The sequence below is a fragment of the Silene latifolia genome, chromosome 8, assembly GCF_048544455.1.
Source record: "Silene latifolia isolate original U9 population chromosome 8, ASM4854445v1, whole genome shotgun sequence".
Classification (NCBI taxonomy): domain Eukaryota; kingdom Viridiplantae; phylum Streptophyta; class Magnoliopsida; order Caryophyllales; family Caryophyllaceae; genus Silene; species Silene latifolia.
Window position 1 is genome coordinate 14181455 of NC_133533.1, and position 16985 is coordinate 14198439.

Here is a 16985-nt window from a genome sequence, read left to right on the forward strand (position 1 = left end):
TGATTTTAGGATAGTGTCAGTGTACATGCATGAAATAAGTGTTATATGTGCATGAAATAAGGTTCTATGTGCATGAAAAAGTTCTTATTATGATACTAATTATTGTTGGTTAAGGACATTAATTTTACATGGCCGTGAAATAAGATTATAAGTGCATGAAATAAGGTTCTATATGCATGAAATAAGGTTTTATGTGCATTAAAAGTTTTTCATTGCACTAGTTGGTTATATTATGTTACTAATTATTGTTGGTTAAGGACATTAATTTTCATTATATGTGCATGAAATAAGGTTCTATGTGCATGAAATAAGGTTATATGTGCATGAAAAAGTTCTTATTATGATACTAATTATAATTGGTTAGGGACATTAATTTTAATGGGTATGAAATAAGATTATAAGTGTATGAAATAAGGTTCTATATGCATGAAATAAGGTTCTATGTGCATTAAAAAGTTCTTGATTGCACCATTGGTTATATTATATTACTAATTACTCATGGGTAAGGACATTAATTTTGATTATATGTGCATGAAATAAGGTTCTATGTGCATGAAACAAGGAAAATGTCTGTGAAGGAGATTTAATATATTTATCGGCCTTTTCAAGGCATTTTAGGCTTATGCATAGAAACTACCAGTCCATGGCAATTACAATGTAAAAGAATGTAAAAGAAACACCGGTATTTGCTAGCCAATGTGGGAATTGAACCCACATCTTGTGCACTGCACAATGCTCTCCCGTTTGAGCTAATTGGCTCTCGAAAGTGAAAAGGAATGCCTATTGATTGACAAAAATCTTCAAAGAGTGACGTATCTCTGCAGGATAAATATCGATGGCGGGCGCTTTTTCTTCCGATAAATGAATGCCTTTTGATTGACAAAATTTGTGCAGGCTTCTCCTGCCGCCACATTGGATGGCATTCAACCTGGTTTACTGAAGGGGAACACGCGCCACTTCCAAAAGGTCTTGCCGTTTCTTCGTTGAGAAATTGCGACTCAATAGCTCGAACCTTGCCGTAATCATAAAGACCCTCCATTGCTTTCCATGTACCGGTATGTCGGGGCGGAAGCAATTTCTCATACGCGTTATTGATCGGACCCTTTTTCTCTTTTACTTGCCAAAGTGGATCTCGTATGACAAACATCAATATTCAAATTAAAATGCAAAGATGATAAATAATTTTTGTGGAATTTGGCGGTACCATCGATGGCAATTATGATGTGCCACCAAATGATGTATGCATTCTTGACAAAGAAAGCAAGTATACTACTATCAGAAAGTTAGGAGGACATCAAATCTTAATACCTGAACAATGCCAGCATCACACAAATTCTTCAGTGCCATCAAATATTTAGTCTCCCCAATACGATCTAAATATCGCCTACAGAAAGCTAATGTGGAGAAGTTCTTATTGATAGTAACCAACAGTTGCTTTGCTCTAGGTAACCGCAATGGCACATGTCCAACATCAAAGTTTTTCATGTAATGGCTGCATTCTAAATCTTCTCTGACATATCCTTTACCTGCATTGATATACAAACAAATATTAAAATGCATAAAATTGGCGATTTTGCCCGTAACCCAAGATCAGGAATAGTGAAACTAGAAAACCGGATATCCATGAAGACCACTAGTTGATATATATATATATATATATATATATATATATATATATATATATATATATATATATATATATATATATATATATATATATATATCGTTTAACTATTTTATGGTGCGAACTGTACGAACTCAATAAAAACCACCAGATAGACTAAATGAGTGGCTCTGATTACATTTGAAAAACAAACCCATAAGTCATGCCTACCCTTTACATCGATCTCCTATAATATCTCCCATCAACACCACTCTTGCTGCCGGTGGACCCACGTCACCGGTGACACCGCCGGAGTACAGAGATCCGTCATCATCACCGGCACCGGCCCCAACTTTACCTTCTATCTCTCTACCTCTCGCACGAAATCAACTTAAATGGAATACCAAAAGAATGTTTCTGGTGCAAAAGAATTCGGGTTGACGACGGAGATTTTTTCTCTTACCCAATCAACCCCAAATCACTCATTCTCCGATCTGGAGTTTAAATCTGGAATTTTTTTCTCAACGACGACGTTATGAGACGAGGGCGTGTAACTTGAACGACAAGAGTGCGCGCAAGATATGGCGTTTTATATGGCAGTTTCGTGATTTTCACTGGTGGTTATGGTGGTGTTCTGCGGTGGTCGCGCCTATGTTGAGTGTCGATTGTGGCGTTGGTTAGCATTGATGGTGTAACGTGTCAGTGCGAAAAGGTTTGTGGTTGTTGAGCGGCGGTGGGGAGAGGTGTTGTCTATGGTGATAAGTTTTGACGTGGTGGGTTTGGTGGTAGTCACGGGTGCTCGACGGTGGTCCTGGTGGTGGCGGCGTCAATGGTAGGGGTGGTGGCGGCAGTGATGGTGGCATGGTGGGATTGGTTTGGTGGATACATTTATAGGTAGTCTAGGTGTAGGTGTGGTGGCTGTGATGGTGGCGTGGTGGGCTGGCGGTGGCTGCGGCGGTGGTGGGGCAGTGGTGGTGGTTGGTGTAGTGGATACATTTGCTAGTACTATTAGATACATTTGGTAATAGTAGTGGATACACATGTATCCAATAGTAATCCAAATGTATCTACTAGTCATATATATATATATATATTGGAGGAATTCTTCTTTTGTGATATTATCACATAAATTCTTGACTATTAGCCTTATACCACCATATTGTGCCAAAGTATTACTTGGTCTTATATAACCAGATGATGAACCTGGTCCTGGGTTATTCCCATATCTGATAATTTCGGATGATTGTCCTGGGTTATTCCCATATCTGATAATTTCGGATGATTGTCTTCCTCTCCCTCTATTAGAAGGATAAGAAAAGCGGCCACGGCCACGGCCTCGACCAAAATCCATTCCTAAAACAAATAACAAACTCTTATAGAGTTAAATACTCCCTTGTTAAAAAATCAGGGAGGTGATTATCAGATCCTTTTTTATAATGTATCTCAAAATCAAAAAGGGCTAAATGAGCTTGCCACCTTGCAAACATTTGTTTGGAAACATCATGTTTAAAATCTTTTTGAAACATAAATTTCGCAGAATTACAATCAGTTCTAATTGTAAATTTTTGGTTATATAAATCATTTTGAAATTTTAAAACACATCTGACTATGGCTAAAACTTCTTTAGCAACAGTTGCATAATGAGATTGTGCAGAATTCCATTTTCCTGAATAGAATCGGACTAAAAATTCTTGTTTATTATTGGGATTAATTTGTTTAAGAATCCCTCCATAACCAATGTCTGAAGCATCAGTTTCCACTATTTTTTCCCAATGAGGATTTGCCAAACTAAGGCATGGTAAAGATATAACTTTACTCTTAATTTTCCTGACAGCTTTAGTGTGATCATTAGACCAAGCACAAGGATTCTTCTTCAACCTGTCATATAAAATAGCTGTATCTTTTGCCAAATCATCATAATATGGTGAAATATAATTCAGACTTCCTAAAAATCTTTGAAGTTGAGTTTTATCAGTGATTTCATCTGGGAATTTAGACCCAAATTCAATACTTCTATTGATTGGAATAATTTGGCCTTTCTCAATATTATGACCCAAAAATCTTATTTTAGTCTGAAATAAAGACATTTTAGTTTTAGAAATTACTAAACCATTAGATATGACAATTTTTTTGAAAATATCTAAATGCTTAAAATTTTCTTCTATATTCATAGAGAAGACGAGAATGTCATCAATATAAACTATGATAAAATGACTATAATTGTTAAAAATATCATTCATAATTTTTTGGAATTCCGATGGAGCATTTTTTAATCCAAAAGGCATAACATGCCATTCATATTGTCCAAAAGGAACATTAAAAGCAGTTTTATATCTGTCTGCTGGGTCAATTTGAATCTGCTAATAACCAGATTTTAAATCAAATTTAGAAAATATGAGAGCTTTATACAAACGATCTAATAAATCTTTTTTATTAGGTATTGGATATCTAATCCATTTTAACACTTTATTTAAAGGTTTATAATTAATAACCAATCTAGGAACTCCTCGTTCCTTTTCAGCATTTTTATTAACATAAAAAGCTGTACATGACCATGGTGATTTGGATGGTCCAATAAGTTTTTTCTCTATAAGAGAACTTATTTCTTTTTTGCAAAATTCCAAATATTCGGAATTCATTTGACAAGGTCTAGCCTTGGTAGGAACATTTTCTTCCCTAAAATCTTCTTCATAAGGAAGATTTACTATATGCTTCTTTCTATTCCAAAAAGCATTAGGATGATCATTGCAAATAGATAGAGAAAATTGGTTTTCAATATCGATAATTTTTTGTTTTAATTTAGGATTATTAAGCTTTTGATCTATAGTCAAAATATTAACTTCATGTTTTAAAAAACTTAATTGATTCTCTTTTAAAGAAATTTTACTATAAATTTCATTTATAGCCTTCATAAAAGGTTTCATGATGAAATTAAAAGTAATAGTTTTTCCTTGATAATTGGCAGTTAAATTCTTATTATCTGCAGTAAAAGGATAAATTTTTGTTATAAAAGGTGTTCCAAGAATAATAGGAACTGAGAGTTTATTTTTGACTAAAAGAAAGCTTAAAGGAATGCAAGTGTTATTAACACATATATCAGCTTTTGGTAGTTTAAATTCAATATCTAATTTATCTCCTCCTGCCTGGGATAAACTATGAGTAGTTTTAACAAAATATCTAGAGTCAATTTCTCCTTCTTGTATAACATTTAAGTCTGCTCCAGTGTCAATTAAAGCAATAAATTCTTTAGAAAATTGATTATTAATCCTGAGTAAGATCTTAACATACCATTTTTGGCCAGCAACCATATTTATGGTTTGGAGAAATTTTTTATTTCTCTCTATTTCTGGGGGTGTATCAACAAGTTGCATAGCTTGATCTTTACCATCTAAGTTAGGGATAAAGTCAGGGATAGGAATATCATGGTTATCAACCTTTTTACCTTTAGATTCCTGATCATTATTTATCAAATTATGTTGAAAAATAAAAAGTTTTTCAAGATTAGAAATTCTTATATCATTTCTTTGTTCTTCAGTTTTAAGATGTTTAATTTCAGATTTTAAATTATCCATCTCTTTCAAAATATCTTGTAAAGAAGAAGGACTAGAAGTTGTATTTTTATTTTGGAGACGTTTATAAACTTCATTTAAGGAATAAGGTTTTTCCTCTGTAATATTCTTATTCTTGTCATTTTCAAAATTATTATGAGAAGTGCTAGGTATATTTTTAATAATTTGAGATCTTAATTCTGCATTTGGGATAGCTTTTAACATATCCAACCAATTATTATTGGTGAGAACTTGAATTTTTGCATCTTGAAAATTGGATAAAAGATTAAAGAATTCATCTTTTTTGGGATTAATACAAATTTTTCCCTGTCCACATGGTTCACATTCCGAACTGGTAGTTGCAGAACTACTATCTGTATAAAAAGAATCATCTTTAAGAATTTTTAAATTATTACTAGAATTACTAGAATCATCTGACAAAGTTTCAGTTCCACTTTGTAGATCTTGTTCATTAAGTAATAATTTTGAAATCTTATCTTTAAGGTCATCATTTATATCCAAATTATTGATTTGTTTTTTAGTCCAGCAATTGTTTGCCATATGACCCTTTTTATTACATTTGTAACATCTTATTTCCTTTGGAGGTACATAATCTCTTTTTCTGTAATGTTTTTTATGAAATTTTCTCTGATTTTTTCGATGAGTTTTTTCTTCTAATTTTTCTTTAGAATACCTTTTCTTTTTATATCTAGGATAATAAGTTTTATCATTACCTTTGTGTTGTTTTCTACGAGAAGTAGAAGGCATATCCATACCAAATTGTTCACAAAATTCACCTAATTGGTTTCTTTCAATAATATTTTGGTGCTTGAGTTGTTGGTTTAATTTAATCTCATTACAAAGGTTTATACCTTCTGCCGTACAAGCTTTAATAAGGTGACCATAATTATATTGTTCATAATAAATAGAAGGATTATATCCTCGAAGAATCTTTCTGATTCTTTCTGCAAATAAATGTGGTAAACCATCAATAAATTTGGCTTTCCAATGAGAGTTATTACATTCAGGTAAAAGCATAACTCTGCTAAGAAAGGTGTCTTTGTACCACCTAAAATCAGTTAAAGTTTTACATCTAAAATTTTGTAAAAGAGTTCTTGTTGAATCATAATTATTCCCATATTGACCAGTAAAATGTTCAAGTGTATTGACCAGTAAAGTGTAAACCGTAGTTTCTATGACCGTTTCATTTTTAATTTCTGTGGTTGTAAGAATAGCTAATTTTTGATCGTCAGTGAGGTAATTATCCCACCATCCTTTAAGTTGACTTGTAAATCTTGATATTATCATTTTAGCAACATTAGAATCACTATTATTTGCATTTTTACAACATTGAGAATACATAAGCATTCTATGACAATGGTTATGAATTTGTTTTTCAGCAAAATAATCTATATTCCATTCGTAAATATCAGTTCCCCGATAACTGTTACCGATTATTTCAGCGTTTTCTTCCTGCATAATATCTACAGGTGAAAGTCGTTTATTATAATACAAAGTATTAAAAGGTTTTTGACCCCATTTATTTCTTGTGACAATATTCAAATTATTTTTGAAATCTGGATATAATTCTTCATTTAAAGTATTTAAACTTAATTGTGAAATCTTTTCAGCTAACTTACTTATTAGCTGTTCATTTTTAATATCAGATTGAAATTTAAAATTTTTTATTTCAGGAGGACTTTTGATAATAGGAACCAGCTCTTGTGAAGAAGAAGAAGAATGATCTTCAGCTTTGGTATTCTGGATAACTTGATTAAGAAGATTAATGACTTTATTAGTTTTATGATGTAAATTTGTAATATGTTCACCAAAAATTTTTAAAGATATATTAGCATAATTATTCTGCTCAATTAAAGAATTTAAATGATTAGTAGTTGTTGTAATAGTTCCATTTTCATAAATTTTTGAAAGGGGCATGTAAGAACACCCATCTAATTTAAACTTTTTAAGGGGAGGATAGACCCCCTTAACTTCATTCCCATTGAGAAGTTCAAAATTTCTTTCAAGGATAGTCAAATGATTATATAAATAAGTTGAACAATACCAAGGGACAAAATAAATAATTTCATTTACTGACCTGCAGTATTCATAAAACTCATCTTGTAAGATATCTTGCTGTTCTTCATCAAAATTATGAAAAAACCAAGTTCTAAATTTTTCCCAAATAGGAGATTGAAATTCATTACTAATTAATTTTCTGGTTGTTGAACCAGAAGAAAAATCTAGTAAGGTTGTATTAATCATCAGTATAACTCATTTGAGACAATGTGTCTGCTTCCTTTTTAGGATGTCGTCTTATAATTTTATCAGAATGCATTCTTAAAACATCTTCATTTGTTTCAATAAGATCTTCATCATCTCTTAATTGAGAAGTTGAACACCTAGATGTACTAGGCATATCTAAATCTTGATCAAGGGCTGAAATAAAAGTCCTATTAGAAAAAGATCTAGTCATTCTTGAAGTACTACTTCTTGGTCGAATATGATTGTTACCAAAATTTAAAGTAACAGCTCCTTCAAGAGTTTGCTGTACATCAAGTAAATTAGTCTTCATAATCGGTTGAGGAGGCATAGCCTGAGTAATTGTCCATTTTCCAGGAAAAGATATTTCTTCCCATTTAATAGCCTTTCTAGTAGTGATATTAGATCTGTTACAATTGGTTTCAATAATAATAGTTTCATTTATAGCTTTATCAGTTAATCTACAGTGAGGATTTAACGTATATAAAGGTTTATAATAAATCCTGTAACAAATACAAATTAATTCAGATCCTTTAGCATAATTGTAACCATGAGTTTTAACATTCAAAGTTAAAGCATCTAATATATTAGTATCTGTTAAGGATAATTGTAAATTTGGATAAACGTCAAAATAGACTGGACCATGAGCCAAACTAGATTTAACAACTCCAATAATTGACTTTTGCCAATTCAAATTTCTGCCATCTCTTAAGGCTGCAATAAAACTTTCTGGTAATCCTTCCAGAGTTAAAGGTTTAAAAGCCACTTGAACTAAACCAATATGAATAAATTGATGTTTAGATTTTCTAAGCGGTTTTAGGTCATTATTATTTAAAAGTTGGAGATACATTTCTTCATTATTCAGAGAAATAGATTCCTCTGTGGTTTTAACTCTGTATTTTAACCCAATATATTCAAAAAATCCATAATTATAAATAGTTCTTTTGCTAACTTCTGGAATAGTCCATTTATTTAGCAAATCTAAATTCTGAGGATATTCAACCTCTTCAGTCATACTGTTCTTTACAGTAGACTTATTCGTATTAAAAACTTGTAAACTCATAAGATAAGAAAGTTGAATTATGACTTAACTATCATAAATTATATATACTTCCATGGCTCTGATACCAAATTAGGAGGATCTTTGACTGGTACCAACATAGTATAAGAACGAGGACGCACACCCAAGTGCTCATTATAAGTGATTGGGATATTACCACGAAAGTGTTTAATCTGAACTGGTAACAACTCGGAGATGACAAAAAAAAACGCCTAGCGCCTAACCACGGCATAACGGCAAAACGGTGCCTCTCCTTTCACAGTTATCAATTCAGATTTAACAAAATGTGTACCCTCACTAAACCTTCTTATTTTATGTTGATAGGTAATAAAACTATCTTAAGATAATGTCACATCCATGGTTACATATATAACTTAATCAAGTGTTGTCATAATTCAACAAAGGATTTAGCCTATTAGGCTCATCCTTAGAGTAAAAATATATAAATTAAAAACAAAATTAAAAACAAGAAAACTTACAAACTTAGATTGTGCTCAGAATAGAAGACGAACGGTTGACGATATTTTATTAATTAAGAAAGAAGATTTACAAGGGGGAGAAAGAAAGCTTAGAGAGAGGGGTAGGAGAAGCCTACCTTCAACTAAAACCTATGCCTCTTTTTATAGGCAAAACATTAAAGTAAAAATATTCACAAACAGTAATTATACGGTAAGCTTTATAAAAGCTTTGAATTATATCCACACTTTATCAGTGCTAGAACTATTCACTTTATTAGTGCTAGAACTATTGATAATGATCCATTATTATTGCATGCGTCTTCTGAGTGACATATTATTCCACTATCTTTTCTTTGTCTTTTGATTTGGCATCTTTTGATTTGGCTTTTGAATGCTTATTGATTATTTCTTTTTCTATTGATAATTGGACTTCTGTCTCTGCTTCCATTTCTTGAGCATCTTGAAGAATGTCAAATTTGTTCTTGCTATTGGATGTTGTAGACGTTGTCATTGATATATCACTTGTCTGGGATTTATTATCCTCATGTATTTGTTTTTGAGCTAAAGCCTGTTTTGCCAATTTGGAATAATGGCTAATAATTTCAGCTTTAGTTTTGTCTTCTATTTGAAATAATTCTCCAGATGGTTGGCGTTCTTCCAATTCTCCAGATTCTTCAGCATTAAAGATAATTAGACTATCTATCTTGTCTTGAATTAAATTTATTGTGTATATACACTTTAACTCATGGTGTCTTTATCTTGTCTTAACATTGCATCCCAAAAACGAGAATATGATTCTCTTTTTAAACAAAATAATTTGTGTTCAGTCTAACCCGTTTTGGGGATGAACTTCCAAATCCAGGGAATAGAAAATTCAATAAAGAAATTCATTTGAATAATGCCAGGGATATCATCCTGACTAGTTTTTGGAAGTAATTCTTTCCATTCATCATAAAGATCTTTAAACATTTGTGGCAGGATATTTTCATTAGTTCCATAAAATTGCCACCATTTAATTAACCAAGTTGGTAGATTTTGATCAAAAACTTCAGGGTAAATTTTTATTAGCCATTTTGTAGGGTTTTCATATAAGAAAACTTTGTCAAAAGCCTGGATATAATCCCAGTAATTGTACTCAATTTTGATATTATTTTTGTTTATCAAAGTTTTGGAAGTAGATGGAGTTATTCCCCATTCTTCAATGGATATTATCCTTTTGATATTAATTTTTGAAAATTTCCAGAGATTTCCTGGATCCTCAAAATGCTTAAAATTGCATTCATTTTCAGTGAGGATTCCTTCATAAAAACTTTGACTTTTATAAGTCTCCATAGGATACTGATTATTTGTTAAATAACGGTTATATAATAACCAGGGATTATCTTCCCATTTTTTGTCAGAATTTTGGAGTATAATTATCTCCCTTTCCTCTGGTGATTTCACCATTTTCTCTTTTTCATCAAGAGAATCTTCCATAATTTTTCTGAAAGATGGAGAACTTATATTAAGTTCTTTTTGTTTCCATATTTGGAATTCATCAAATTCTTCTTTTATGATATTATCACATAAATTCTTGGCTATTAGCCTTATACCACCATATTGTCATATATATATATATATATATATATAAATATATATATGAAAATCAAAATGGAGAGTTCATTTTTCCATCGGGCCCCGCTATCCTAATTCATACTAAGCAAATCTATATTCTTCAAGCAAAGATTACAGTTGCATCTGCGGAGGCTCTTCCGAATGATGATACTTGCTTAATCAAATCGAGCTCCTCGGCGGTTGTTAGCTCACTCTTCCCAAGAGTAATTACCATTTTATCCAGTACGACAGCGTTTCTCAGCAAAAATTCTATTACTTGGAACTGACCTTTGCACCATTTCTCATAGCCATGATTCCCGTGAATGGTGACCGTCTTAAGTGGTGGCAGCACACAAGTATATAACATTGGCCCAACTAACTCACGTTTACCCTGCCATACATTAGATGCCAAGGCTCAATGTTACAAGTCTATTAATCAAAGTAGGAGAATACCAATCATACTAAACTCACTTACCCACAATTCTCCTGCGTATATTACGAGCTCTTCCAAGTTGATCGAACTTTTGATCAACATACAGATAACTTCGAGGCATCTTTCACGGTTCCACTGTGGGTGCAAAACTATACGCTTCCATCTATTTTGTGGGAGTTCCATTTTCTTTATGGAACATATTTTCTGAATAAGAAGACAACAAATATCCATCAACATATAGATATTTGCTGAATAAATTCAAGAAACAGATTAATCAAATGCATAGAAGTTCAGTAACTTTCGAACAAATACGTAAATCATACCTTAAAAGCTACCGATGACAATGAAATAAGCTCAGCATTTTGACTTAGGCTAAAATATGCATTAATTTCACCAGAATCGCAATACCATGGTAAATCCTTGAAAATCACTTCTTGAAGAGATATGACACCAATCATGTTCAGCTGAATAGGTAATATTCCCCATATTGAGATATCCAGATTTTTCAGGCTGGGACAATTAAGAGTACAACTTGTGTTGTACATGTGAAGGTACAGCTTACGAACACTCGGAGAATTAATATTCAAACTCGACAACCTTTGACCGAAAGTGGTAATTATAAATAATTCTTGTAGACAAGGGCATCCAGATATCAACTGATCGAAAGCCTTGGTACTTCCATAAACATGTAGAAGCGATAATTTTCTTAAATTTATCATTTCAAGTTGAGATTGATGCTCATAATGCTTGAGCATACAGCGAGCGAGTGTTAGCGTAACAAGATATTGACTTGTGAAAACACAACCAGGTAGATCGAAATTAGGAGCTTCATAACGGAAATAGAGATCTTTAACTTCTCTTTCAATAGCATATCTCAGCCACATTCGAACATCACCAATTATTGCATCTGTCGACTTTTTATCCAAGTTGCCAATGCAAAGGCGAAAAGTATCAATGGTGGACCTTCTATTAAGCAACATCGCATATCGGCCAAACCAGGCGAAACTCGAAGAAGACACATGAGTGCTGGGTGGTTTATCAGCCAGTCTACTATAGTATCCATAATATTCAAAACTAAGAGCAGGAACCAAAGTCCAGAGATTTCGGAATCGCCGAAGTAACATTGTTCGAACAGCATCTAGAGTAGGCATTAATGAAAGTATATGCACAATCACTTCATCAGGCAACCCACTCAACCGGTCCTCGATACCATCATTACTTTCACAACTTCTGCTCTTCTTTGACATTGATTCCATGCTTCTCAAGTTTTTTTTCCTAAAAACAACTGTAAATTTTAAACTTAACTCAAATTTCCATGAGAACCCATCTCAAATTGTTACTCCCCATGTCACAATGAATTCTTTACGTTTGCTTTTTGCACAAAGACTAAATACGAAACAAATTGCACATGGTTTGAGAGGGGTATTTTAATTCAAAGGTAAACAAATGATTTGGACGAAGATAGCGATTGACTAAACACCCATAAATGAAATACGTAAATAATTAACCGGTACAAACGGAGTCAATGTTGAACTATAATACTTGGTTAAAAACAAAATAAAAACAAGAGAAATAGAGAATCATGAATTGAGGATTAATGCAACGAATACCCGATTAATAAACACGAGATCACAAGCCCAAGAATGCTCTTATCTCCCAAAACCAATTGGCAATGGGAGAAACACCCCTAGGCCTTATAAGATAGATAATCTCTCTCTTTTTTCACCGATGTGGGACTCACAAGTGGATTTATACTCCAACACCGATTGATTGAGAAGAGCAATTATGAATTACGATGGACAAAGTTGCTAAATTTCTGAATTTTGAGCCCCGAATGCAGACCAACGTTTAGGGTTTCACCTTGGCACTAGAACTCAACAACACAACAACTTTGGGTTTTCAGATCAGGTTATACACCGAACCAATTTGAGCGATTTAACTCGGGTTAACCTTAGTTTCTGTTTCAGTTCAATTTCAATTTTGATCGGGTTTATTTCGGTTAGTAACTTTAATCAGGTTTTTCTAGTTATAGTCGGGTATGGTTCAAACCGGATCGATAACTTTACTGTCATAATTTTCTTGAGATGAGGGTCAAAAAATTAACTTAAATGTAACTTCTCTCTTCTACGAAGTATTTGAATGTAATTATTCATAATAATATTACGTAATAAATAAAAAATTAATGAAAAACAATTAAAATATTATGATTTAGTTTTTATCAGTTCAGATATATTATGATTCGAGTATTGTCGAATTAAGTCCAATATTGGTTCCATTTGGATGGAGTCGGGTTTTCGGATACAGTTCAGGTTACTCATATCGGGTGTTCCTTTGGTTATCAATTCAAATATTTTTGATTGGTTTCTCTGGTTCATGTTAATTTTGTCAAATCTATAGTCATACACACCAAATTTTAGCTAGAGGGCAGTTCCGTAGTTCTCCCTATAGTGACTCATATTCCTTTGTTATATAAGAACCCATCTGCCATTAGTGGAATAATCATCCAAAAAATTGTGTATACAACTATACAAGTACTCGTAAAACTAAGTGCTCAAATTTGCAGCAATGGGTGCAGAGCTGTGGTCGTTACATGTTTTCAAAAGTACCAGCTTTTGCTGATTTTCATTTCTCATTAACCGCAATGCCAATTTTACCAAATGCAAATCCCAGGATACCCAAGGCATGCAGTACCTTCAGGCAGTGGCGGAATTTCAGCAAAACATACTAGAACGAGATTTGAACTTGAAACTTCTTACATACAAAAAGTTGCATAGCTTTACAACCATTTAAGCAAGCAATATCTGCTGCGCATACAAGCATCATCAAGATATATATAGAAAACAAAATGGCCGGGTATTCACTGTAGCCCTACTAAGCCTAAGATCCGCCACTAATTTCAGACATCATTACGACAGTTCATTTTTCCTTGTCCAAGCTATCCTAATTCCTAAGTGACCTTTCTTAGTTCTTCAAGCAAAGATCACAGTTGCATTTGAGGAGGCTCTCCTGAAAGTTGATATTTGCTTGACCAAATCAAACTTCTCGACCGTTGTTAATTTATTCTTCCCAAAGGTAATTACCAATTTCTCCAATACGACACCAATTTTCAGCAAAAACTCTATTACTTGGAGCTGAGCTTCACACCATTTTTTGTAGCCATGATTCCCATGAATGGTGACCGTCTTAAGTAGTGGCAGCACACAAGCAGTTAACTCTGGGCAAAGTAACTCACAGTCGTCACCCTGCCATTGTTTAGATAAGAAGGCTCAATGTTACAAGTCTCTTAATTGGAGTCGGGAAACCAATTACACTAGAAGTCACTTACCGAAGATTCTCCTGCATATATTATGAGTTCTTTCAAGTTGACCGACTTTTTCATCAACTTAACGATAACTTCCAGACATCTTTCAACATTCCACTCTAGGTGCAAAACTATCCGCCTCCATGTATTTAGTGAGAACTCCATTTTCTCTGTGGAAGAATTCGACAATTCCTGAATAAGCAGACAACAAGTGCTGATCGTGTTGCTTTATTCTCTGCAATTCTTACATTGATTTTGGAATAAACTAACACCACAAGCAGCTCATTGGCGGAAGCACAATTTTTGTCACAGGCAACAGAGCACAGTCGCCTAATTGAATTTCTAAGCACTTCGTATGTATAGGACTTTGCTAAGAGCAAATGGTAGTTGAAAAAAACAAGCATGGTACACAACTCAATCTACTTGTGCAAAACACTAGGCAAATAGGTGATAATGCAACAGTAGTGATCAACAACAACAACAACAACAACAACAACAACGGGTGTCTATGGCCCGAATACAGAGTGTCTTTTTTAATTGATCTGAACTACACTATTTCCAATTTGGTCTAAAGGAGGGAAATTAAATCCTCCATTTCCCTCCTTCCATATATTGTAACCAAACAAAGGAAATTGAACCCCTTCATTTCCCTCCCCTCTTTTTCCCTCCAATTCTCTCAATCCAAACACACCCTGAACGAACGAGTAAATAGTACCTTAAGGGTCCGTTTGGATACAATTTTAGGAGGGAAAGGGAGGGGAGGGGGAGTGAGGGGAGGTGAAGGGAGGGGAGAGAAGGGGAGGGCAAATGGAATGTGGGTGTGGATAACAAAAATTATGAAGGGAAATGGAAGGGGAGGAAGGAGGGAGATGAAGAATGGATGGAGGATTGAAGGATGGTGGTGGTATAATTAGAGTCCAAATAATGTTTTCTTTCCAAATCTTGCCACCCTTGGAAAGATTATAATTTGTTTTATAGGAGGGAAAATAAGTCCTCTCATTTCTCTCCCCTTCCATTTTTCCTTTCTCCCATATTTTTTATCCAAACAGAGGAAATTAAATCTCTCCCTTTCCCTCCCCTCCCCTTCTCTCCAATTCCTTCAATCCAAACGGACCCTAAAAGCTTTACATGACAATGTAAAAACCTCAGCATTTTGAAGTAGCTTGAAAAATGGCTGAACTTCACCAGAATAGTATCTTGTTGGTAAACTGTGAACATTCACTTCTTGAAGAGAGATAACACCAGTCACGCTTAGTTGAAAACACGGTGATTTCTCAGATACACCAATATCCAGAATTTTCAGGCTGGGACAATTAAGGGTACAACAACAACGGTTGTTTAACACGCAAATGCGCAGCTTAATTACTAACACTTGGAGCATTAATATTCAAGATTTCAAACCCTGAACTGGCAGATACAACCAATTCTTGTAGAGAAGGACATCCAGAAATCAACTGATCGTAACTCTTAGTACTTCCCTTAACACCTATAAGCGATAATTTTCTTAACATTCCCAGGTGGATTTGAGATTGGTGCACATAGTGCTCGATTGTACATCCAAGGAGTGCAAGTGTAGCAAGAGATTGACTAGTGAAAATGCAACGAGGTGGATCAAAAGGAGCAGAATAACGGAAATAGAGAACTCTGACTTCTTTTTCAATAGCATATCTCAGCCACATTCTAACATCACCAATTATCTTTGCATCTTTCGAGATATTTCCCAAGTTCCTGATAGAAAGGTGAAAAGTATCAATGGTGGATCTTCTATAAAGCAACAACACATTTCGGACAAAGCAGGCGAAACTCGAAAAAGCTACATGAGTGCTTGGTGGTTTATCAACCATTCTACCACAGTATTCATTGAAATCAAACCTAAGAGCAGGAACCAAAGTCCAGAGGTTTCGCAATTGCCGAATTAACATTGTTCGAACAGCATCTAGAGTAGGCATAAATGAAAGTATATGCACAATCACTTCATCAGGCAAACCACTCAACCTATCTTCCATACCATCATTACTTTCACAACTTCTTCTCTTCTTTGACATTGATTCCATATTTTCTGGTTTTATTCCAACAACTGTGAACCAAAAAACCCAACTCAAATTTAAGAGAAAAACCCATCTCAAATTGTCACTCCCTCCGTCCCAGTGAATTCTTTACGTTTGCTTTTTACATAAATAACAAGTATGAAACAAATTGCAAATGGGTTGTACGAGACTCTATTTGGTAATGTTATAAGGGAAAAGCATAGCCCACTAAATACCGCAACCTAAATAATTGAATAAGACACCCAAAAATGAAATACGTAAACAATTGACCGGAACAAAGGGAGTAAAGCATGAACAGTAATTCTTGGTTTCGAACAAAATCAGAGGAGAGAATCATGAATGCAGTGATTAAAGCATAAGCTAGAATGAACAAAATGAATCAATTTACTTGAATTGAGAAAGAAATGCGGTACCTGATTGAAAGAGGGATTTTCTTTAAATATATTTCGGCTTATTACTCAATTCTGTTGATTAATTTCCAGTTCCAATTTTTTTTTCCTCAAAACAAAATTGATGAGAAATGTGAAAAAATTATGAGCTAACCTATTTTATATAAGATTTTATAAATATAGAAAACTCTATATACCGTGCATGTAGTGCACAGGGTCTAAACTAGTAATACTCAAGCCATTAATGAAAATGGATAAAAAATGAAGAGGAAGGAAATTAAAAGAATTTA

The 16985-nt window shown here is 33.7% G+C and overlaps 3 protein-coding genes across 4 annotated transcripts in view; all 3 read right to left on the minus strand.

The window, feature by feature from the left end:
• Nucleotides 1-10917: 10917 nt before the first annotated feature.
• The window catches only part of LOC141596435 (F-box/FBD/LRR-repeat protein At5g56420-like), a 37556-nt gene continuing 31488 nt past the window's right edge, over nucleotides 10918-16985 (minus strand). The window contains exons 1-2 of one of the 2 annotated variants that reach the window (XM_074416591.1): nucleotides 11281-12468; nucleotides 10918-11161 (exon numbers count right to left, since the gene is read on the minus strand). In XM_074416591.1, coding sequence (XP_074272692.1) covers nucleotides 10961-11161; nucleotides 11281-12213 — 1134 coding nt within the window. In that variant the 5' untranslated portion in view covers nucleotides 12214-12468 and the 3' untranslated portion in view covers nucleotides 10918-10960. Of the gene's footprint in view, nucleotides 11162-11280; nucleotides 12469-16985 lie in introns of those variants that run through there. The other variant, XM_074416592.1, reaches the window with a different exon arrangement.
• The window catches only part of LOC141596437 (uncharacterized), a 47080-nt gene continuing 43787 nt past the window's right edge, over nucleotides 13693-16985 (minus strand). The window contains exons 5-6 of the mRNA XM_074416594.1: nucleotides 14283-14450; nucleotides 13693-14199 (exon numbers count right to left, since the gene is read on the minus strand). Of these exons, the coding sequence (XP_074272695.1) occupies nucleotides 13927-14199; nucleotides 14283-14450 (441 nt within the window). The 3' untranslated portion in view covers nucleotides 13693-13926. The remainder of the gene's footprint in view (nucleotides 14200-14282; nucleotides 14451-16985) is intronic.
• On the minus strand, nucleotides 15617-16702 carry LOC141597465 (F-box/FBD/LRR-repeat protein At5g56420-like). The gene is made up of 2 exons (XM_074417930.1): nucleotides 16131-16702; nucleotides 15617-15986 (listed from the first exon to the last, which is right to left on the minus strand). The coding sequence occupies exons 1-2, from the start codon at nucleotides 16310-16312 to the stop codon at nucleotides 15617-15619; spliced, it is 552 nt and encodes a 183-aa protein (XP_074274031.1). The 5' UTR covers nucleotides 16313-16702.